The 24268-nt window shown below is 37.3% G+C and overlaps 2 protein-coding genes across 3 annotated transcripts in view; one reads left to right on the top strand and one right to left on the bottom strand.

The window, feature by feature from the left end:
* The window catches only part of Hk (potassium voltage-gated channel subfamily A regulatory beta subunit hyperkinetic), a 19703-nt gene extending 5781 nt beyond the window's left edge, over positions 1-13922 (top strand). Inside the window, exons 3-9 of one of the 2 annotated variants that reach the window (XR_011735499.1) lie at positions 918-1131; positions 2768-2895; positions 4481-4687; positions 5031-5128; positions 5374-5450; positions 6333-6539; positions 7655-13922. Coding sequence is in view for 1 of the 2 variants with exons in the window: in XM_071797761.1 (XP_071653862.1) it covers positions 918-1131; positions 2768-2895; positions 4481-4687; positions 5031-5128; positions 5394-5450; positions 6333-6539; positions 7655-7756 (1013 nt within the window). In the remaining variant the exon portion in view is untranslated. The remainder of the gene's footprint in view (positions 1-917; positions 1132-2767; positions 2896-4480; positions 4688-5030; positions 5129-5373; positions 5451-6332; positions 6540-7654) is intronic. The other variant, XM_071797761.1, reaches the window with a different exon arrangement.
* On the bottom strand, positions 13529-24268 carry LOC139825211 (sodium/potassium/calcium exchanger 3). Its single transcript, XM_071797754.1, is given in 6 exon segments — positions 13529-14818; positions 14936-15332; positions 15335-15528; positions 16332-16575; positions 19213-19676; positions 21485-24268. Coding segments are annotated over 6 exon segments (1839 nt in total). The 5' UTR covers positions 21705-24268; the 3' UTR covers positions 13529-14498.

Here is a 24268-nt window from a genome sequence, read left to right as displayed (position 1 = left end):
TAGATTAGCATTTTTTCAGAATAGAGGTGCAGAAGGACGGAAAACGTGAACGAATGCTATTTTCAATATTGCGAAGATACGGATACATATTTTAAAAATCGTATTTAATTTATTTCAATTGTCTCTTTTATTTTCTAATATAAAGTCGAAAGTTTAAAAGGAGAGAAATGTACATTGCCTCACGTTTGAAATATCGAAAAAAGTGATTATATTGATATTAATAACTGTTTAATAGATAACGAGCGACGGCTAAAATTTCTTGAGTATTGTTCAGGGTCCTTGATAATATGTCATAATTATTCAAATCGATAAAATTCCCCTTAATATATCATTTTATCCGTTTCTCATATAGTTGTTTCTCAGCCGTTGTCTTTCAATGTAAAGCAAAAGTTTCTTTTGCGACATTCTTGCACCAGCAAGGCAGGCCGGATATCCTTGAAACGTGAATCTAAAACAATTTGCTAGTAGGGTACGTGGCGTAGAATTAAACTTAACAGACTTTAAAGACTCAAGAAATGAGTTTAGACGGCTGAGCTGGCAACACGAAACTCCGTAGTTTAAGCTTAATTCATAATTGACAACGGTAATTTGACGACTTATCGCTATAATCATTATATATACTACCATTATCATTATTCCTATCCTTCGATGTAATAAAAAAGCGCAGTAATAACACTGTCATTTCTTGCGGGCCTACGAGTCTATTTTCCGTGCTGGCCTTGTGCCAGTGTCTTATCTTCCGGTGGAATAACGTTTTATTTTGAGATAGACGAGTTCGAATGTGCCGATAACTGTTAAAGCTCGGGCGACCCTGACGGTTATTGCGACCGTCGCGATTTCGGTCACGCGGTCCCCCGGAAGACAAAGCGCGCGCGGCAGGTCGCCGATGTCGCTTGATTTGCTTTTATGGGACGCAGGAACGTGGACCACCTTCGGCGTGGGCGGCTGCGGCAGCGAGGAGACCGCGGAGGCCGTCGTGGCCCTCGCCTACGATAGCGGGATTAATGTGTTCGACCTGAGCGAGGCGCACAGCGGTCACCGCGCCGAGATCCAGTTCGGCCGTATCCTGCTGAGGCGCGCCTGGAACCGTTCCAGCTACGTCGTCACGACGAAAATTTACTGGAACACCAAGTGAGTAGAGCGCGCCCGTCCGTAGGTGTTTGTCGCGCGTGTCTCGGTGTCATTGATGGCGTACGTCGCCCGTCATCGTCGTCGTCGTCGTCATTGATGGTGGTGTTTAGCGAGCATTGATGATATACATATAGTGGAGCTGGTAGTGGCTCTCGACGTGCTCTCGGTGGCTCTCGATGTTGTAACGCTACTGCACGCGAAAGCGCGGTCTTTTTTCCTTTCCTTTTCTTTCTTCTATACTTTCTTCTCCTTTCTTTCTTTTATTTTCTTATCTTATCTTATCTTTCTTTCTTTCTTTCTTTAGACGTGTGTGCTTCTCGATCGATGGCTTCAGTGTAATCGAACTTACTCGCCCATCGGCCTGCGTGCGAACTTTATCCTTCGCGTGCCCTCGCCGGCCGGAGATGATTAGTCGAATCGACATCGATTCGGTGAATGGTCGATGTCGAATGCCGGTTGACATTTTTGTCAACTTTGACTTTAACGCAAGTGTTTTTACGTTAATTAAACGATTACGAATATTTCTATAGATTTTTGTTGTCTTTCGGCCAATTCTACATCAAATATACAATATATACCTACATATATATACCGTGCTTTTGATGTAGAATTGGCCGAAAGAAAATAGAAATCTTATAGAAATATTCGCAATTGTTCAATTGACGCAAGAACAATTATGATGAGGTCGAAGATGACAAGAATATCAACCGTCAAAATCTTCGACGTCGATTTATCGATGGACTAATCATTTCTGGCTGGGCTTATAATAGCGTATTCTGTGTACACTAAGCATGAGATGCTTAGACACTGTGCGTAATGCTTGTATATCAAACCGTAAGAGTAGAAAAATTGAAAAAACAAAAGAATCGACAAGGTTTTCTTTTTAAATCTTAAAATCTTCGAAATGTTTTTTTTCCTATGATTTCACAGTCATTATGAAATAAGGGAGACTATATATCTTAAAACCAATCCTCGGTTTCGAGCTCGCAGAGCTGAATTCTTTTCGCGTCGCGATAAAGAGAAACCTGCCAGTCATTAATAAACTCGAAGGTTACTGATACCTTATCACGTATCGTATTTGTCAATCATATATATATATATATACATCGCATGCCTGGTATCGATAGATACAGAAAGAAAAGGACAGAAACCTTTCCTCAAGAACACTTTTTACGGGCGGAATTACGAAACGGCGGCGTGTCATCGATAAAATAAATTAGTCGGTGAACGGTTGTGCTCCAGGTGCTCCGTAAGATTACGCCGCATTTATTTTTAGGATTGTAGAACCCGATAGGGAGAACATATCGTGCCAGAAGCGAATCTCGATGCGAAACGGCCTCGTTTAATATCAAGTGGACGGCACGAATATGAGGCTTCTCTCGCCTTGACGCGTGGATCGATAACTAGGTTTCCCGTGCATCGGGTCATCGTTATATTCGCCGTTGTTGTTTTCGGTTCGTGTTCGATAACGCGCCGCACCGTGTAACGAGGGAAAGCCGTAATAACGAGGAGACTCTGCCGTAACGCGTGCCGCCGCACACATTCCTCATCTGATGTCTCTTTATGATCCCAACTGCTATTTAATTCCGTTTGCAGCGCCTAATAAGATTGATAATATCTGCCTATTCTTGAATAGGACCGAGGGTCGCGGGCTATCGCGGAAACACATTATCGAGTCCGTGCAAGCTTCGCTCGTCAGGCTGCAACTGTCGTACATCGACATTGTCATGATCCACAAAGTCGATCCAATGTGTCCGATGGAAGGTAACTTTCCAATTCCTCATTCTCTTACGAGTAATATTCAGAGATTCGAATATCCTCTCTCTTTCTCTCTTTCTCTCTCTTTCTCTCTTCCTCGTCTCCATTCCATCGTTCAAACACTTTACCGGCACTTCACTGCACAAAAGCGTGCTACGAGATACTGTGATATACTCTGTAATTTCCGACAATAACTTTTACGTGAAGATGCCCGTCACGATAACGCACAATTTTTAGCATGAGTAGATAAAAAGAGACACATTTTTATTGTTTATGCTGTAGGAAGGCGAAGAGAGATGATTATTTAATGAGAAGAGAACTTCTCTCTTATCGAGAAGTTGACATTAAGATTAGAAATAAAATAAAAACATTATCGTGTTATCAGAGTGCTGCTTTTTGATCCTTTATTAGATTTGTTACGCTTTTAATATTTGTTTCAATTACTTCCAGATAACTGACCTTCTCAATAATCTTTATTTAATTTTAATTAAAAAAAAATTTATGATCGATTACTATTATAAATGGTTGATGATTTTCATTAGACTTTCTATTAATTTCAATATTAAGAGCTTAAACCATCTCATTTTTCATCAATATTATAATAATCGATTCGAAAGTAGTTTTCCACTTAGAATATTCATTTTGCAGTAAATTTTGTTTTCTTTGGATAAAGGTAAAATTTATTTATCACGGTCGCGTCGTGCAAGTTAAATATAAAACTCTTCAAGCTATAAAAAGAAATCATTAGCTTATATTACGTACGATGGATTGATATTTTAAGATATATTATTATTATTTCATATTCAAGAGACACGGATCCATCGAGTAGTGTTATGCAATGCATTTATTATAGAATGAGAATAGTTACTTTATAATTATAAAATATAATTATAAAAATATTGACACACTTTTTATCGGTATTAACTCAAATTTCAATGATTTACTTAGTTTCAGACATTTTGCATGACGCAATACAATTTCTTAAAAGACAAACGATCTTCTTAGTCCATGACAAAACTTGAAGAAACTATAATAATGAAGTTACAAAGAATCTCCACTATGGTGACGATTTGATGTTTGGCAGTTGCATTGTGCCGTAATAGTTACCGTATGCTTCTTTCTATATTCGGTACTTTTATAGCGAAAATGGGAAGTCATTGTTGCAAAAGCATATGTATTCTACATGCTATATGTACATATAATATATATACAATATATATGTATATATGTGTGTGTGTATATATATATAATATATACATATATATTTATATATATATTTTTATATTTATTTTCTTGTTGTAAATAAACGTCTTGTGTTTACGTATCACGTTAATGTATGCTTTATATTATGCGAAAAATGTATGCAAGAGAACTATCTATATTCTATAGCTATTTTACCTTTATCCTCACACGCTTTGAAACACACTTCCGCTCTCTTGTTTTCTTAATAGATGTTATCTCACCGTAAAATAGAGATTTATCGCATCGATCTCGCATCATTTATCCATGTATACCTGGCAATTTTGTCACGATAAGAAAATCTCGTTTGTGTCCTTTGTATCTCACGTATTCGCGTAATCTTACATTTCAGAAATCGTTCGCGCGATGAATTATGTTATAAGTAAAGGTTGGGTGATGTACTGGGGTACATCGCGATGGTCACCCGTGGAGATTATGGAAGCCTATACGAATTGTCGGCAATTTAATTGCGTGACGCCGATCGTCGAGCAAGCGGAGTATCATCTGTTTTATAGAGAGAAACCCGAACTATATATGCCAGAATTGTATAGCAAAATTGGTAATTAATCCACTATCTTTATTTTTAACACATTGATTGCCAAGTTAACTCATATTTGGTGATTTATAGACAAACATCAGCTATTCGGTTTTTTGGCGAAAAAACAAAAATTGCATTGTGAGTTTTGATAAAGAAAAATATACACACACACAATAATTAAATATATAGCATATTAAAATAACGTGCTGATATGAAAATATCAGGCATCGGAGATAAAGTTACCTATAATTGTACAATTGTGGCAATCAATGGGTTAATAGCATATGATATCGTGAAATATATATCGTAGAAATTTTTAATACAATATTTTAATCGACAAATTCGATTAATAATTTTTTTACAGGGGTTGGTTTAATGGCATGGTCTACTGTCACCATAGGGATGGTCTCTTCGAAGCCGGAAGATTGCGGAGTATCGTTCCTCTCGAGATCGTCTTATAAAGTAAGTATTTAAAATATGTATAATTATTTTTAATATTTATTTGATGAACGAAATTTATCTTATTTTTTATCGAAGAAGCGTTTACATAAATCACTGTTATGTTATTATCTTATACTATTATTCCGAGAGAAATAAAATTATATTATTTTAATAAATTAAAAAACTAAATAAGATTGTCACAAAAATATAGCAAGCCATTAAAAAAAAGAAACCGAAACGAAAAGTATCTATAAATCGAAACAAAGAATAATCTTTATGATTTCAGAACAAATACTCCTCATTCAGTTGGACGGAGGATGAAACTCAATCTTTATATAAAGAGGTATGCGATTAATATATTTATAGAAACAACACGTTTACGTATAAAAAAATAGTCGCAAACATCATTAAAGATAAACATATTTTGTCTATACACGGAAAGAACGATTTTGTCCAAGTATCGAAAAATTTAACTAAATACAGATGTGAAAATAAATTTGGTGGACCATCAAAATAATTATGTAAAACGTTCATGCATGATGATAATGTTGCAAAAAGCTTTTTCTCTCAAGCAACTAGCTTGAGCGTCTGACACAATTATTTTGAGAAAGATGGTCCAACAAAATTAGTTTTAGAACTGTATATATCTAGCTAAACTTTTAGATATCTCAACAAAACCATATATTTCTTTTCCTATATTTATTCTTTCCATATATTTATTCTGATTGTGAGATTTAACGGAGACGAGCGTGGCCTAGTAGACAGCGCACTGGTCTATATTGAGCCAAAGGTCCCGGGTTCGATTCCCGGTAGAGCTAGAAAATTTTATTCGCTCGTTCTCCTCTCGGAAGGCAATGGCAAACCACCGAGAGTAGTATGTCTTGCCACGAAAACTTCTCTAAAAAATTGCCGTTCAAAATCGGCGTTAAACTGTAGGTTCCATATACAATGTGTATAATCCACGTGCGCAACACATGTATATAAAGAGAAGTCACCACGCTCGGACACGAGTAATAGGACTGAGTATGTGAGATTTAAATCTATCGATTACGGTACATTAACTTATTGTTATTTCTAATAACAATAAGCAAAGTGCAAGGCCATTACTCTCATTGTCTTTGAATGATAATTTTACAAAAATTGTCATAATGAGGCGGAGACACGATTCGTGAACTGTGCACTTATTCTTTTAAGCGCGCTAATGATTATTATTTTTGTGACGCAGGAGTACGCATGGAAAGACAAATCTGCAGACGAGGAGACTCGGAAATATTCTGACAAATTGCGGGACGTATACGCTCTTGCCGAAAGACTGGGGTGCTCTTTCGGGCAATTGGCCATCGCGTGGTCTTTGAAGAATGAAAGTGTTCAGTGCCTTCTGCTCGGTGCATCCAATATAGATCAATTGTATGAGAGTCTCCAAAGCTTACAGGTAACGATCAGGCTGTTTGTCTCTCGCGGAAGGTTGTTTGCCCTATGCTATATTTGAGACGATATATCGCGTAAGATTAAATGACGTACTTGTAGTTTTCCTACAGATAACGTAATGTCGAAAGTCGTACATAAATATTTTCGCTTATCGATAAATTTTAACTGATTTCATTGCCCTTGCTTGTTTTGAATGGCGTAGCGCAAACGAATGAAGGTTTTAAAATGTCCTCCTTCGATTAGAGTGATCGAATACTTTTAACTCTTTGCGGTCGTAATACTTCTTAGCATGTATCCCGTTGATCGGAATTATTTTCATTTGCACCACGGGAGACACAGGCTCAATAATTGGTAAAAAAAAACTATAAAATATTAATTTTACCGATATTTTTTATCATATTTTTATCATTATTACTACTCACAATTAGATATATCCTCAATTTCACTGCGCTCTTGCCGTCTTGTTTTTTTACAAAATTATTATTACAAATTATTATTACAAAAATATGTAATAATAATAATAAAGAGATAATATGAATAATAATAACAGAACATTAATGTCAAAACTAAAACTTTCTCAAGAATCTTTCTATTTCCCGTTGTGCATTCGCCAGAGAACTAACTCCTTTATGCTACGGATAAAGGATCTAAAATCTGACAGACATATCATGTTCATTTTATATAACGCATAAACGTGGGTGTAAAGTACGATAAGATAAACTGCATCGTGCTGAGCTACCTAAATAAACGCCGTTTGTGTCGGGAATATATTTCAACTTACGACTAGAAAGTGCTTTGCCGGGAATATCCTGGCTTACGATTAGAAAAGTAAAAGTGCTTTGCCGGAAATATCCCGGACTTCGACCGCAAAGAGTTTAATTTTAAAATAAAGCTATAAAATTGATATCTTGATAAAGCGAAAAATAAAATAGTTAAAAGTCAAAAGTGTTGATCGATTCATGATTGTGTTTTATCACCCTCTGTAAATCATACAAAATTATCAGTTTTTAATTCGTAATCTAGTATAAAATGTGTGATTGATGAAGTAATTCCGTGCGATTAGAAAATATCAGAAATCGAATGTAGTGGCAAATAATAAAAAGAATTCTCGATTTCCAGCTTATCCCGAAATTGAACGCGAACATAATGAGCGAGATCGAGAGGATTCTTGACAACAAACCGTCCCGACCGCCGATGATATCCACTCTGGCGCTTAGATGACAATCGATGTGCCCCCACGGCAGCGGTGGGGGTTCCGTGGAAGAGGCGGGCAGTCCGAAGAGCGAGGGCGGCAACAGTCAGGATCAGGAGCAGACCAAGGAGGTGAACCAAAAGATGCCGTTCTGCGAGATACAGTGAAACCGCACGCGGATGACGAACGGACGAACCGTCTCATTGCTCCATATTGGTTGCCCGATACCGATCGCAACTTGGGTGGCCAAGGACCGACACGGATGCGACTCTCGTTTTCGCGTCCCCGCTTTTCATTTTGGTCGCGACCCGGTGCGGGTCGAATGCACACACGACCACGAGTCGACACGACAATATTTACAATTACGAAAGAAATCCATCTTCGGAGGCTCGCCGCCCCTCGGCGACGGCGAGAGCATTCACTCTCGGGGGGGGTTACCCCCGCGTACTTCACGCACCGATTTGTATCTCTCGTACGTCACGCTCGTGGACACTCGTAGATACGTAGATGATAAACGCGACGCGTTTCATCGTAAGAACCTCACCTGTCTCCGTTGACGGTGTCGCGCGCTTTCGCGAAAGCATCTCCGCGGGAACGGTCACACTTGTCCCCGATCACACCGAGCCGTAAATTTCTCTCTAATCTCCCTCTGTCAGGAGAGACTCTATCCCATCGGGGAGATTCCCATTCGCGATTCCAAGTGTTCATTATTCTTAGCGTTAATGATCCCATTTGCTACACTCGTAGTAAGTAATCAGGAATTCGGCAGTGTCGCGAGTCCATCGAACTACATTCTTTCTGCCATTCATTACAATTAAATTCGGACGATATAGCACGCACGTCGATTATCTAAAAAGTTTCGTCGTAGGTCGTAAGGATTTTATCAAGGATGATATGAGCAGCGCTGCGTTTTAAGTGCTCTACCAAATATTCTTCGTCCTTAACGCGATTAACATTTCGCTCCATCAACTTCGACGTCTAATACGTATTTTTTTCAGCTACACGCCATTGCGCTTGATTCTTCGCGTTTTATCGATCAATTTACCTCCGCTTCTCTTTCTCCATCTCTCCTTTTTCCAGTTTGTTTGAGGATCGAGATTGCGTTATATTAAAAATAAGAGATACACGCGCGATACGCAGTATGCGCAAGTTTTCCATAAAATACATATAGCCACGGACTTTTTCGCTCTTACAAAGAATACTTCGCGCTTGTTTTCAGAATGTAGGTACTGTATACTAAAGGACGCGAATGCAGTTGAAGAATAAATTATACAAAGAGTAATTACGGAATAATCGATAGCTGACGATTCCGATAATCGAGTTCGATTCAGTAGAACAAATTGAGACGAGCGATTCGTGAAAGTGAATCGGAACGACATTTTCAATTCAAAGTCTGATTCAGTCCCTGGACTGATTCTTTAGAGGTAATCAATTTCTTAGTGGCTACACTCAAAATATTTTCGCTAAATATCGCAAACTCGGTCGAATCCGACATATATAAATTCTGCAACATGACAGGTTTTACCGAGGAATCTTTGAAGAGCCGGACACTATGTACAAAAGATCTCTTTACTTCAGTAGACGACCATTTCTGTCAAGATAACGTCTGTTTGTTTATCGCGCATGATAGTTTTTCGCTTCGCTTCGCCGTAAAGTGAGACATATTTCTGAGAAAAGATTTATCTTGAAAAGAGAGGCAAGGTTTGTAATAATCTACGATTATACCTTTGTGCGCGCGGTATATCGTTGCCCCTGAGCAATATCCTTTCGACTCATCTTGCCGTTCCTTTATGCCAAAATGACGGAGAGTCACCAGCGGATGCGATTCGTGCCAACCACACAAGCGCCGTTTCGCCGATCACTCGGAACATTGCTCAAGTGTACGATCGTGAGAAAATTTCTCGCTCCCGTAAAAATGGTATGAATCCGTATATCGAAATGTATACAAACCCAAAAGAATCGTACACACTCTGGGATCTGTATAGAATCTACAGTTAATTTATTAAATTAGTTTCAACCAAAGGCTTCGACAAAATCTTTTCTTTGCGATTGTGTGTATGCCAAGATCAAATCTCTCTCGAATTAAAATTAACCCTACATTACTCACGGGATTTTTTTTAACGTAATTACTCACGCGGGGTGTATTTTATTACCCAACATTATATCTCAATTTTCATTGTTCTCTTTGATAATTTACAGTTAAAAAAAAGATCGATAATATTCTACATGTCTTCTAAAGACAAGTGCAAAAATTCGTCCTTAATTGCGAAACCATTTATTGTTGCGACATTCATCATCAATCAAAAAGTCATCAATTAATAAAAGTCATAAATCAAGATCAATAAAAAAAGTTTTTACTCTGTAAGTTTAGTAGATTTCTATGGCTGTATTTTACGCGCGAGTAACATAGGGTTAATTATCTGTAATCGTTTATTTATAACTTCCCCTTTCAAATGAAGAACAAATCAGATACATTTTTACGCGTGGGAGTTTTCCTAGTATACTGTAACGATATTATTGACATTCCGCTTAATCTCGTCAACTCGATGATAAATGCCAAGTTTCTTAGGAATGTGCAATGTCGCATGCTGATGATAAATGCTCGCGGAAAAGGAAAATAAAGGGGGGGATATAATGAAAGCTGCCAGTACACTTTTATCGCGTCCGATGCGGTTTCTTCAAGCTAAACTTTCGTCCAACACGTGACATATGGTACAGCGACGTAGGTCCCAGTGTAAATACTTGGAGGTGATAAAAAGGGGTGTCACGATAAATCAAAAAACATAAAATATCGCGCACCAAGTATCGAGCGAATTATATAATATTCGCGTAGCAATATATGCTTACAAACACGATACGCAAAGTGCAAAAATTACGATCTCATCGGCGGGGAAAACATCGAGCGTCATCAATGCCCGGGTCATGGTATCGTCCGTTATTTTTTTTTTTACATTTCCGAATATTTATCAGTCGCACCGCAAACCGCCTGTACATCATGACGCATGTAAGAATCGCTCCTGTTGCCGACGATAAAACCGTCGTTGTACGTCGCCTGCGATCGAAAGGAACGTCGAGAGCTATCAGAGATAAAGCCGTCCTCACGCGGTGCATCATTTTCGTGCCTTCTTCCTCTTTTGATCGATGCATTGTGCGTACATTGCTCGAAGCGCTTATGCAGTCATCACACCGAAGCTGGTGAATCGGTTGCATTGTGACGCTCATAACGCGTAATGAAGAAGCGTCACAAATTGAGATAGCCAAATCAGTTTGACACCAGATTTTGAAAGTGTCTACTAAAAATTTAATGACAGATTGACTGCAGAAACCGAGCAGAATCTGTCGGTTCGTAATTTAAATGATGTATTCCATTAAAAAATTTACGAAATCACGAATTCTGTCTACAATTGTCAGATTGTATCAGCAAGCTCTGCCGTGGCGAAACACTTATAGTTTAATGCATAGGATAATATCGGATCTATTGTAATATCTGAGCAAATCTGCTGCCAATCTGTTGTCAGTTTGCTTATTAAAAATACGAATAAATTCAATAAACGATAGCGTTTGTATCTAAATTCAGCAGTGAAGGAAACTGGTCGCGATGCGTCTGACTTGAAACACAATTGTTTACTTTGCTACCAGTCAGTCATATAACTCTGTTGCCAACGTTTTAATTGATACATTCAAGGAAACGAGGCACGAAATAATGTACCGTACCAAACATACAGAAATCATGCGTGTCCCGCTCAATGCATGGAGGTGTCTATGTCTAATGCGTCGGAACAGGCACAGCGACGTGCGAGCTAATTATGCAGGAAATTATACACCGTAGGATGGCTTAACGAGAATACGGCATTAATACCTGAAGCGTGCCTGAAAACGTGCGGAGAAAATCAGCGAGAGATCGACGACCGCTTATCGGCATCACCGTAAAACTGGACGCTAAACTATGTAATATTCGCGATTCGTGATTCGTGTAGTAATTTATTGAAAATTCGTTATTCGCGGACTTTCTACACGCGAACAGTGGTACTTTATCGTTACTACGTACCGATTCGCGATGACGCGTTCTTTGATTTCGTCGAAAAACTGTTCCACTGACGAATTAGCGCGAATAACGAATAACGAATTTGAATTTGACAAAATTTCTCTCAACGCTATTCACGAATGTGCGAATACGCGGATAGTCTCGCGCCAGCTTTAAAGTAAAATAGCGCGACGGCAAACAAATGAAATCGGACGTTCACTCAATCGTATATAAATATGATTTTAATACGCCATCAGCTTTTTATGGGGCAAATCTCTGTAATATCGCACTTTACAGCCGCAAAAATCCGTCCTAATATTACAAATCGGGAAGGATGTATTTACAGAAATTGTTTTTAATTAATTGCAATTATTGCTTTGCATTGTTTCGTTATCGTGGCTTACAATGTTACATTATATTGCAGATCGAATGAGTTCAATTATATATAAAAAAAGAGCAGAAGGATTTCCTAACATGATTATTTGACAGATTTATATACATTCTCAATTATTTATGATATTTTAATACAAAGAAAACCTGCGCTTTAACTTTTGTGCAGTTTTTATATTTGTATTTTTATCCCCGCTTTATGTTACATTTATTTAATGTGCACCTTAATAAAGATTAACATTGCGATGGGATGTCTGGATTAATATTAACATCTCGAACGGACACGATCGCGATAAAGATAAGGCTTCGCGATAATCCAGATAGGACAATTTCAAGATCGAGGGCGATACTGCCAAAGACCAGTTTTCAATTGTTCGCTTCCTAATAATATAAATGAAACCTCTTTCTTATCATATGCCAATCCTCGACAAGGACTTCTACCGATTAGATCAATATATCTTATCGATTCAATTTTTACGAATTAAATTACTGATTTAGTATTTATCCATGAGAGATGAGGGTGCTAACGGTCAGCCATGTTGATCGAAATACAAAGGACGAAGGACGTAATACATATAAACGAACCGTGTGTTTCTTATGATTCTTTCGAGAATATCGATTTTTACGCACTCTTAACTTTTACCGCAATGCGATTTATTCTATAATAGAAGAAAACGCGCGCAAATGTCACCGCGGCCTATTGCGCCTCTCCTCTAACGCCTACTTACTTATCTCGCCTATTTACTTGCCGTAAATAGGCACGTGTAGATCTTCGCTGACCGCGCCGCATAGGCAAGTCTGTCGTATCTTTATTAGTACGATAGAGGAAGGGAAAGTACGCCGGCGACGCCATAGACAAGCAATATCCGAATCGACAAAGTAAAATTAATTAATTAAAATATTTCTGACGCGCAGAGTCTTTCTAATATACCGAATGAAAACTAATAAAGTCGTCATGATATTTTGCCGCCCGATCGTCTCCGCGTTTTAAGAGCATGAAGTGGCCGAAACGCTAAATGCCTACCGCCTACCTATAAGGAGCTGATCCCATTGCTGATGCCCATTGCTAAGAGGATATCCTAATGGTCATTGGGCATATCCATCACGGTCACTAGCGACATCCTGGATGACCAAGGGGACCAATGCTGCGATGGGCATCTCGCTGAGCGCGCGTCTTCGGGATCTTAGGGACCATTGTTGTGACGATTGGCGTGTAACCCACAATCGTCACTGAGCATGTCACTACCGATGATTCGAAAGCATTTTAATTGAGGAAAAAAGGGGGAGAAGGGCATGGGAAGGAAAAAGATGATTTAAAATCGTATAATTTCGTGCTCGTAAAATGCGGAGAAGATCGACATCAAAGAGGAAATGTCATGCCGTCCGCTTGTAAATATAAAAACGGCCGATACAGGCCGATTTGTACTGTAGCATTAAGTTTGGGATGGGCAATCTTTATGATTATCGAGATCTACATCTCGTTTGTAATTTTTCCCAACAATAAACCTCCTTCAGATTCACGTAATTCGGCGCGCGAGAGTCATAATTTTTTTTATAATAATACTACGTACATATACAAATTAATCAAATTCACTTTTAAACAGTAATAATTGAAGATACTGATGGACGCTCGCTAGATTGCGATTGGTTGGCCCATCTCAAAAATAGGCACTTCAAGTATACTTTTGCGTCTTTTCATGATTTACAGCATTATATATAACATCTAGTGTATGAATTATATATACATATAATAATTTTTATAATAAACGCTGTAAAAACTTCCTCTCTCAACCAAACTATTAGAACATTAGATTTTTCCTTGCTAGAAACCGACAAATATTCCATGAGTACATCATAAATATTACATTAACAATGATGGTCAATTAATTTACAAAGTTAAATGCAGAATTCCGTATACGGGGCTAATTATAAAAAAAGTGCAAGACAAAAAACGGTGCAAAAATTTTTTTAAATATTTTCTTTTTTTAATCCCTAACAAAATAGTTTTATTTTAAACTACATTTCCTTTAATACAAAACATTATCTAGATCGGTAACTTGATAACAAAATATTTCTTTTTTCTTTTGAATAGAAATAAAATATAAATAAGACGTAAAAATAAAAACTGAAAAAATATTTGGATGATAAGCACTTCACAATTCCGCAAAAATTGCAGACAACGATTGCGAATAACAACGATGGACATTTCTCGACCTGATGTTCGTAGGAACTTCTGTTATTGCGTGGATCTCCTGAGTGCATCCTTGAAAGTTGACAAAAGCAACTTTCGCTCTTCCTCGTGTTGAAAATTCGGCTATTAAATAAAGAGTGGTATCCCGCCGTGTAAAACGGCGACTTTAGGGGGGGCACATAGGTAAGTTCACCGGGTAGAAGACGTTCAGTTCGAATAATAATGCAAAAACCAAGAATATCGCGTAAAATATCAGACAAATGACACCCACTTTCTTGTTCAAGAAATACTTGCAATACGCGACGAGCGCGTAAAAGGCGATTACGCACACGACGATCGAGAGCACGCTGAAACGCAGAGCATCCGAGACGATCACGATGTCCTTCTGGTCCATAAGGATCTTGACCAGCCACGGTAGACCAAGGCATAGCAGGATATCGAGCGTGTTCGCGCCTAACGTATTGCTCATAGCCATGTCTCCGTTATCTGCGGCGAAACAGAATCAATCTGAGTCCTAGCATTATCTTGGAGATCGCGTTTTTTTTTTTTTTAGAGATTTCTTTTTATCAATTCTTTCATTTGCGCGTTACTCGGACAGCTTACTTTGTCTGGAAAGTATTACGATCGAGACGAGTTCCGGCATATTGCCACCAGCAGCTTGGAACGTGATACCCATCACGGAATCCGGGATCCCGATGGTGTCGCCAAGGACAGTCGTCATCCAGGACGTCAGGTAGGAGGCCACCGCGATCCATATGATGCACATGACGAACGTTAGCAGATACCAGTTTTTCCATCGTTTATACCTGCTGTCCGGTATGGTAACGAACAATATTAGTTTTAATGGCCAAACGAAGCAGAACCAGATTTTGGCCAGTTTACCGCCGGTGGGCCATACAAATGGGGTATCTAAAAAACGAGACGTAGCGAGCAGTTCGCTTATCGTAATGTAACATAATATTCGATTAAGTCTAATCATTCGGGTTGCGTGTAGCCGGAGAGATTACGCGCGTATGTTATAACAATACCTGGTTCCACATACTCTTCTACCTCTTTTACGTGATTTTGCGTCTCTATGTCATTGGCAGAAGGTTTCCGGTTTGCGATGCTTCTTCTGTGATATTCCACTACGAGCTCGCCGTGGAAATAAGGCCTGTAGAGTCCATCAGGCATTGATTCTCCATTGCTTTTTGGAGCTGTCGGATAACAAAATTTATATAGACGGTCCATCATGTATAATCTCCCTTAGAATCTTAGACGAACATGTGCGCGATTATACTGAATTATCCCATCACCTGTCGACAAATATTAATATAAAGAAAGTGGGTAAAAAATATTGCGGGATTGTGCGAATTTTTAGCTAGATTATTTCACTTCGAGATGAATTGATATCTTCTCCAAAAATCAATGCCCGTAACGTGCAATCGTATATCAGTGATTATTATCAATCGTTAGCTATTTTTATGAAGTTGAAATAATCGACTCAAACTCTGATTAGCTCGCTGTGTAAGATTATATTAATAAAAATATTTTATTTAAAAAATGTATTATATAACAAAAACGTATTTTTTGTTAATAACATATAAATAATATAACGTAAAATGTCTAATATATCATTTTACATGGACACTGGGTCATTACATGTTTCCTTTTACTTTCTCCATTCAAAAAGTTGTATGGTTTAAAGGAAAACAAATAATAATAAAAACAGTTTTCGAAAAAAAAAAAATTATTTTTTCAACTCATATTATTTTTTAAAATAGAATTAAATATTTTTCTACATATCTATGCTGTATATGTTATGTAAATTGAAATACTATTTGACGTGAAAAGCCGACATAGAATTTCGACAAAGAGAATATTGTATATACCGTGTACACAGACAATCTGTGCGAGGTGCTGAGGTGTTCAGAATTAAGAGGCTGATCAATATACAGGAAAGCGTATATGGAAATTGCGCAAAAGAGATATCTCCAATATTCAGTGTAATAGTACTTACTTTCTTCCTCGTTAAGATCGGTACTGCGGGTTTTGCAAAAGTACAGATGCGCGAGCTTATTATGCCAACGCACAATACACTTGCTGGAAAATAGTATTATCAAATAACCGACGAACAGTACCATGAGGATGATTGCTTCGTACAATTTGATTATGCCGTCCCACATTATGATCACCAAAACGGCGACCGAGATCACGTAAATCACACAATCTCGAGTTAATATTCGCCATTCTAACGGTATTGCCTGTTGAAGAATATGAAAAAATCGTTTTAATTAAGCAAACAACTGTTTTTGTTTTTGCGTGTAAATATCGTATCATAAAACGGATAACAACACTTTGCATACACGCACACACGCGTGCACTCATATATTTGCGTTGTGGCAAATTTATCACAGGTGGTCTCAAAGGTAAAGTGGACGATCGAAAATTAATTTATATTTATCGAATACGACATCGGGAAAAAATTCTGCTAATAAAGCGAAATCGTTCATGCGAGCACGAAACAGACTCATTTATTAAACGCGCGACCTTACATAGTTTTACGCATACTGCATTTTTATTATCCGATCTGCTGTGATCTAACACTTGAATAAACATTTATTTTCGACATTTGCTTTATTGAGTTTAATCAATTTTCTAGTCCACTACGCTGTACTCCACTACATTTAATGACGAGAGAAAAAGAGAGAGAAAAATATGATTTATAAAATTCTAGAATATTTTCATATCCCAAACTGTTTGTAAAAATAAAAAAAAAACTTGCTCGTATTGACTTGCTCAATCTGTCAAAGTTATATACATAGATCAAATTAAACGTAGATATTGCAATCTTTCAAAAACGACATAGCTGACAGTCATTAAAGTAAAGCTTAGACAATTCATATTCGTGGATAAGATTTCCCTCGTCTTCGAGATATGCACTTCTTGCGGGACAAATGAGATTGTAAAAATAATCTTAATGGTACAATAAACGGCGGCGGCGTTGAATGAAGTGATATATTATCATGGCGTATCAAGTGAGAAGTAACGTAATAACAATAATACGGATGAAGAATCTATTGCTGTATCGCGTCTGCGAGAACTTTGTGATGCAATTATATTTCCCCATAGAGAATTGTTATTTTAGTACGTGTCAACGGATGGAAATCGGTTAGATAAACAAGTGAGACAAAGCTAATCCTTTAGGATCGGAGAGATAATCCCCCTTTAATCTCGGTGATTAAAGAGAGAACACGTTTGAAGGAAATCACCATGAGTTGATATGACCAAACAAATTTTCGTTGTTACATTTTATCAGCCGCATTCTTCTCTCTTGAAATAAACGTTTAAATTTTTATAAATGTGAACCCTTTACCTCTCTTATGTTACTTAAAGCGATTGTTTGTTTATAATTGATGATACGGTGATGATGTAATCAAAATGGAACTTCTTTTGCGAATTACCGTGTTTACAATTTCTACGTGTAGATTAATGAAATGAAGAAACACATTCTGAGAAAACACCACCGCGCATTTAACAAAAGAAACGTGTAATCGCTTGGAGAACTCGTGAGAACATTTTTTGTTCGTGATTTCGGGGAATTCGGCGACAGTTATACAATTACTTCGAAGTAGAGCTTCTCGCAAACAATGAGCCGTCATTAAAGTAATCACCAGCGATAGAAGACGATAATGTACGCGAGACGTTATTTAAAGTTGCAGATATTCGTGTATCATTTTCTGGCATTGTGTAATCTGTTTAATACCGTCCCCGCGTCATAATATCCCCTTCTTCCTTTCCTCGTAACAGCTGTTTCATGTTAAGTAATGGCACTTCATATAAAAGAGGGAGGAAAAACCTAATCTAATTCTAATCAATCTTAGATTTCAGAATTATCAAATCTTAATAGACAATCATGATTAGATACTTCTAATTATATAAAAAATAGTTAAAAAAGCAAATTCAGTTTTTAATTAACACATTATAAATCACTTCGCATAATATATAGTATTTTACTTGCATAAGAGTTACATTTTTCTTGAATTAATATTCGTTTCTTAAACAAAAAGTAAAAAAATGTTTTAATTAAAAAATCGACGGATAAGGTAAAGCGATCTATGATCAGTGATAAGTAAAAGTCCATGCAGTAATAAAATTTCAGGTGATGTCACATGTTATGCGTATCGGTAGAGATGATACAGCAGACATTACGTCGGATAATAATAAGGATAATAACAATCGTTAAATAATCGTTATTCTGAATAAGCAGCGAGATAAGAGTAGCCCATATCGATAACACGCGTCACATATCGATAAATAACATAAATAATATTGAGGAGTAGGTGCGAATTTCACAGATAGCGTTTACACCGAGAATTAGCTCGTGAAAGCTTCTCCTCGAATATAAATCTTCTCTTAAATGCGATAACAATTTCGTATTGATTTATGAGCTTGATTTATATACTATATGAAACCTTTCCCGCACTTTCCCGCATTACTGGCAATATTTCCGATTTAATACGATACAACTGTACGATACTGCAGAGCCCAGAGCTTATTACCGCAGCGTTGCAACGACATTCTCACAAGTTCGATAAATAAAAGAACAGATCCTTTCTTTTTAACTTCTCTGCAGAAAAGTTAAGTGCAGGCAGGTAAAAGAGAAACGGATCTCCTTTCAAGTTCGTTCTTCTTCTCGCTTCCTTTTCCGCGACGCCCGAATATATTACACCGTTTCGCCTCAAACACAAACAAGTATGACTAATTGTAAGCAGAACACAGTTGTCCACGCCGTGCATGCGTTATATCAAAGCCGAGATTTCCACTTTCATCATCGCCACTCCATGCTAATCCTTATGTCTTATGTGATCAAGTACTTTATATGCTTGAGCGTTACTTACGTGCATCGCCGATAACGCGCCGCACGCCGGTGTCGCAAACGTGTTAAAGACCGCACCGCCCATCACGGTACCGACACCGAGATCGGACTCGGTTAAAAATGTGCCGACGACGTTGACAAACAGCTCGGGGAAGCAGCTGGCGGTGGCGAGGAAAGTCGCCCCGGCGACGTCGGTGCTGATGTTCAGACGCGTGCAAATGATGTCGAGCGCCGGTAACAGGTAGTCGTTGCAGACGAACGCCGTCAGGATGAAGCAATAGAAGCCGAAGAGCAAGTGGAGCACCACCGCGCCCTGACAACGCTGCTCGTACGTGAACACCTCCGGGAACTCCTGGATCGAACGCTCCGAGCAGTTGCCCTCATCTTCCTGACTCGACAAGAGATGGATCCAGTCGCGAATGTCGTTCGAAATTGAGCCATCCTCCGAGAATCCTTTGAGGATCGAGGACGCAGGTAGATTTTCGTCTAATCGACAACAAGCAAGGCGTCTATTCAAGGGGAATTCCGGCTGATCGTATTTAAGTAAACCGATGCACGCGAGAGATTGAGAAGATAAAGTTTTATCTCTCTCTAAGATTCTTTCCTTATTTGACTTGCGAGACTGATGTGTGTGTATACCTTAAATTTTTGTGTTTCTCGTAAAAAAAAAAAGAAGAAAAGGTTTCCTTATTGGTTTCTCGTAAAAGTCCAACATTACTTATACGCGCATTTCAAGGTAAACATTTGTTACGAATATCGAGGATATAAAACGATTCATATTTTTGTTTTATAATACGCAAATGTTTCTATATGTTTCCAACGTTACGAAATATTTTACTTTCGCTTCTGTATATCCGCTAATTGTACCAACACATTATCTTCGAAATGAAACTTCGTTAAATTGCTTCCATTACTTTTGCCACTCATACTTTATTTCCCATTTCCCGCGATAACATAATACATTTTTGTAATTATCTTCGTAATTATCTCCAACTAATAATTTCGATATAACGCGTGACTCGAGTACAGGAAATGTCAAAATAAATACTAATATATACGATAATGCCTTTCAAGACTATAATAAGATACTCCGATAAGATTATAGACATTTACATTTATAAATTGATTAAAAATATTCCCCGACAAATAAATCTATAAGAGGACTCTCCGTATCAGTGGTGGCGCAGTCATTAGAGTAAAAAAACAACGTAAAAGTGTCCGCTAATTGAACGTAGTTATGTAATAAGGAACCAAGAGCCATTTCTGTGACTTTCAGTTCTGTGTTGCAAAGTGCGCTTCACGTGGACAGGACATTTTCTGGAAACGCATATAACACATGAAATTGTATTTGAGGAAGATTATAGTAAATTGTTCTGTCATAATATTTGAGATAACGTTGGCGTAGAATTTTATCTCTAATGTTTCGTGGAACTTCCTCTAGTAGAAGTTAAGATTTTGGAGTTGGTTCTCCAACATTGCAGAATTGCGTCCAATTTCAAACCGCGTGCGTCTGACAACCTGTTACATATCTAATTTTAAAATCGCGTTTCAATTTTTACATCATCATTTCTTTATTGCTACGCGCAACTAAGGCACAATGGAAACCCATTTCCTCTCTTCACTTCTTCAATTACTATACCATCATGTAAATTCTTCTTCTTTTATCCTTTTCGTTATTTCTCTTTCTTTGCCTCATCCACGTTCCAATGTGCAAAATAGCAGCCAATACGTTATGCCCAATGAGTAAAGTGCAGTATGACAACAGATTGGCAGCAAATTTGCTGAGATATTGCAACAGATCTGATATCACCTGGTGTCATTAAACTCATGCTTTGCCGGCAAAGCCTGTCGATATATAAATCTGATAGCAAATTGTCGGCAGAAACCGAACAGAATTATTTTGTAAGCATTTAACTGGAATGCATCATTTAAATGGTTACGAAAAATGGAAACGGCAGATTCTGCTCAATTTCTGCAGTCATTCTGTTATATTTCCGCTGACATTTTATCGACATAAATTGTGAGCAGACACTTTCAAAGTCTGTTCTCGACAGATTCAGGTTCTTCTTCTTCTTTCAATGTTCTTTTCCGTCATTTCTCTTTCTCCGCCTCGCCACGTCCCGATATGCGAAAGTAGGGGCCAATACGACATTATATTGACAGACGACGCGAACGTCGAAGGAACAAATCATTCAGATTTTTCGGCATCGCTCTCGAATGCGCGAGTGGAATAAAGTTCGAGTAGCGGGCAACAATGCGGGGTAATTGACAACAATCCGTGTTGGTAAACTCACCGTTGACGTCTAGTCGTACGTGTCCCAGACCCGCGGCACTGTCGGCGTACGCGATGAGTAGCGCAAGAATGACGAGTATCGCCGGGGCGATACCGATACTCATCCTCGCATAAATATCGCGCGGGACTACTCGTCGAGTCGCGTGTCCGTCGAAGGTGTGAATTTCAGTGCGACGCGCGGACGAAACGGTAAACTGCCGTCTCTGCCACGGCAACGGCATTTATGATAAATTCCGTCGATCAGGAGACCCACACTCCTTCCTACTCGTGGCGCGGCGTCTCTCGGCCGAGGGCTTTATCTTCCTTGGGCCGTCGAGTGGAGCGAAATTAGATAAAGACGCGTAATGAAAGTTCGTGCGCCGGATTATCGATCTTTACAACGCGTACCGATACGTCACTCCTATAGATCGCCCGTTTCTGGGATCTTCTCGGCCGGCTGGTACGTTAACCCGGGCAAAAACAAATATTCAATGAATTCTTAACAAGCTCTTAGCTAACGATTTTTCGTTATAATTTTACGCAATTACTTCAAAGTCGTGATAAAATGATAGCCCGCGGCGTTTAATACGGTAGTTCAAATATAATCAGTGATTAACATCGTTAACATGATGAATTTCATTTGTTATCTTTTGTGATTCAACGTCGAATTAAACTCGATATCGTTCCAATTGTCACGATTTCGATCCATACTCGATTCTCCAAATAGCTTGATTTACGACACCTAATTTATTCAAATAATGATTTCTCTCGAGTACACCAGAGTGTTTTTCATCAATATTATAAATCTAACTAAATAATTACTGAATTTTTCACGCGGTATACAAGAAGTGCCTGTTAATTATCGTGTCATCTCTCGTGGGCAAGTAGAGCGAGTTATGAATAGAAAAGTCTTTTATCGTGTTTTGCGAGTTCCTCAATAAATTAATAAAAAATTAATTAATTAAACTTTGCGAATCAGCGTGCATCTAACGATAAAGGATTTTTTAAGTTCAGTTTAACCCGTTCTATTTACTCACGAGAGATGCCACGGTAATTACTAAACATCCAGTGTGCAACCACAGTCTGTATAATCAGTGTGAATGGATAAAAACTTTCTCTAACTCTATCGAAATATAGATAACAGAAGGAGATCGAGGCATCGCACAGTGTTTTATTAATACTAATCGGCAGCAGAGTATTTTTCAAGATCCAATCTTGAGATTTATCTCGAGCTTATCGAGGTATATAACGAACGATATAAAGACGATTTCTGATAACGATATTCTGCCACATTATGAAAAATATATTAATCTGTCGTGCGCGTATAGATTCTTGCGTGTAGAATTCCACAGAATTACTTTCGAGATTTTCGTAATAAAGAGATCAAGAAAATATTTATAGAAATAAAAAGAAATCATAAATGCTCGATCCAAGCAAAACTTAAAAGAAAAAAGCAATGGCCAATAATGAGCACAAAAAGGTGTTGGTAAAAGATAAAAACGCAAATTTATTCACAATATTATGATGAAACGCATTATACGTTTCGACTTACTAATTGCAAATCTTCTTCAGCAATCAAAATATAATATGAGAATTAAAGTAAGTACTTCATAACAATAGAATAAATAACAAATGAAAGAAGATTAATAACAGAAACTAAGTAATATGGAAATTAAAACATATAATAAGAAATAGAACAGTACAAATGTAAACGAGCATACATTATATTGATTGTATATAAAAGCTAGTGATAAAGGAACGAACATATAATAAAAAAAAAAATTAAAAAATTTTTGAAAATTAATCTAAAAAATATAATACAGTGTAATAAAACTGTATTAATCAAAAGTTTGAGACTACATATAACATTTAAAAATATTCCAGTAAGACAACTTAAAAGTCCGAGTCATGCCTCACTCAATGTTTTTTTTCTTAATTTGAAAGTAAATAGGCATTATAATTAGCATAGTTGTGTTGATCATAATATTGTTTAATTTCAAGAAAATGACTACAATAATGGAGCATTTTTTTTTTAAATTGAGCTATGGGCTGTTTTAAAAAGATGAGTGGAAAGGAAAACTCTTCAGAAAAAAATTAATAAACTTGTGTGGATGGTTTATCTAGATTAATAAAAAAGTGATTATAAATATAAGAGTTGCTACTTGGACAAAACAAATATTTAATATTATTTTAGAAGATGAATGGAAATCTTAACAGTCTTTCAGAAAAAATACATAAATTGTTTGATTTATTTCGTGTAGTAAACATTTTCAATTAATGGTCTCGAACTACCTACGTATATAGCTTACGTAGGTTGCATTCTGATATTCACTGCCAGTACTGAAAATCCAGAGTTGGTTGTTTACGCGTAAAATATAAATAATAATCGACTTCTATATGTATTATGTATACAATGTAAATTATGTTTAACGTGTCATGTAAATAATGCATTGTTAAGTAATCTATGAATCATCGAATATTTATATTTCGTCAGAAATATTGGAAATTTATGTTTTGTTTGCAATTTTATTTTCAGTTACTATTATTTAGTTTGGCACAATTTTTAAAACGTAACAGAAAATTAACAATGGTTTAAATTTATACCTATAAAAAAAAAACATCGTGCATATTATGTGTGCTTGTTTTTAGTCGTTTAATAGTTTAACATAAATAATATAACGTTTCTGTATTAGTATCATATACCTTTTATGTCACTGTACAGTTAATAAGTAAATTATAATTGAAATGCATCTAATCGTGACGTAAACTTTCAATACTGGTAATGAATATCGAAACGTAGCCATAA

This window comes from Temnothorax longispinosus, chromosome 2 (assembly GCF_030848805.1).
Source record: "Temnothorax longispinosus isolate EJ_2023e chromosome 2, Tlon_JGU_v1, whole genome shotgun sequence".
Classification (NCBI taxonomy): Eukaryota; Metazoa; Arthropoda; class Insecta; order Hymenoptera; family Formicidae; genus Temnothorax; species Temnothorax longispinosus.
This window is presented reverse-complemented; position numbering and strand designations above follow the sequence as displayed.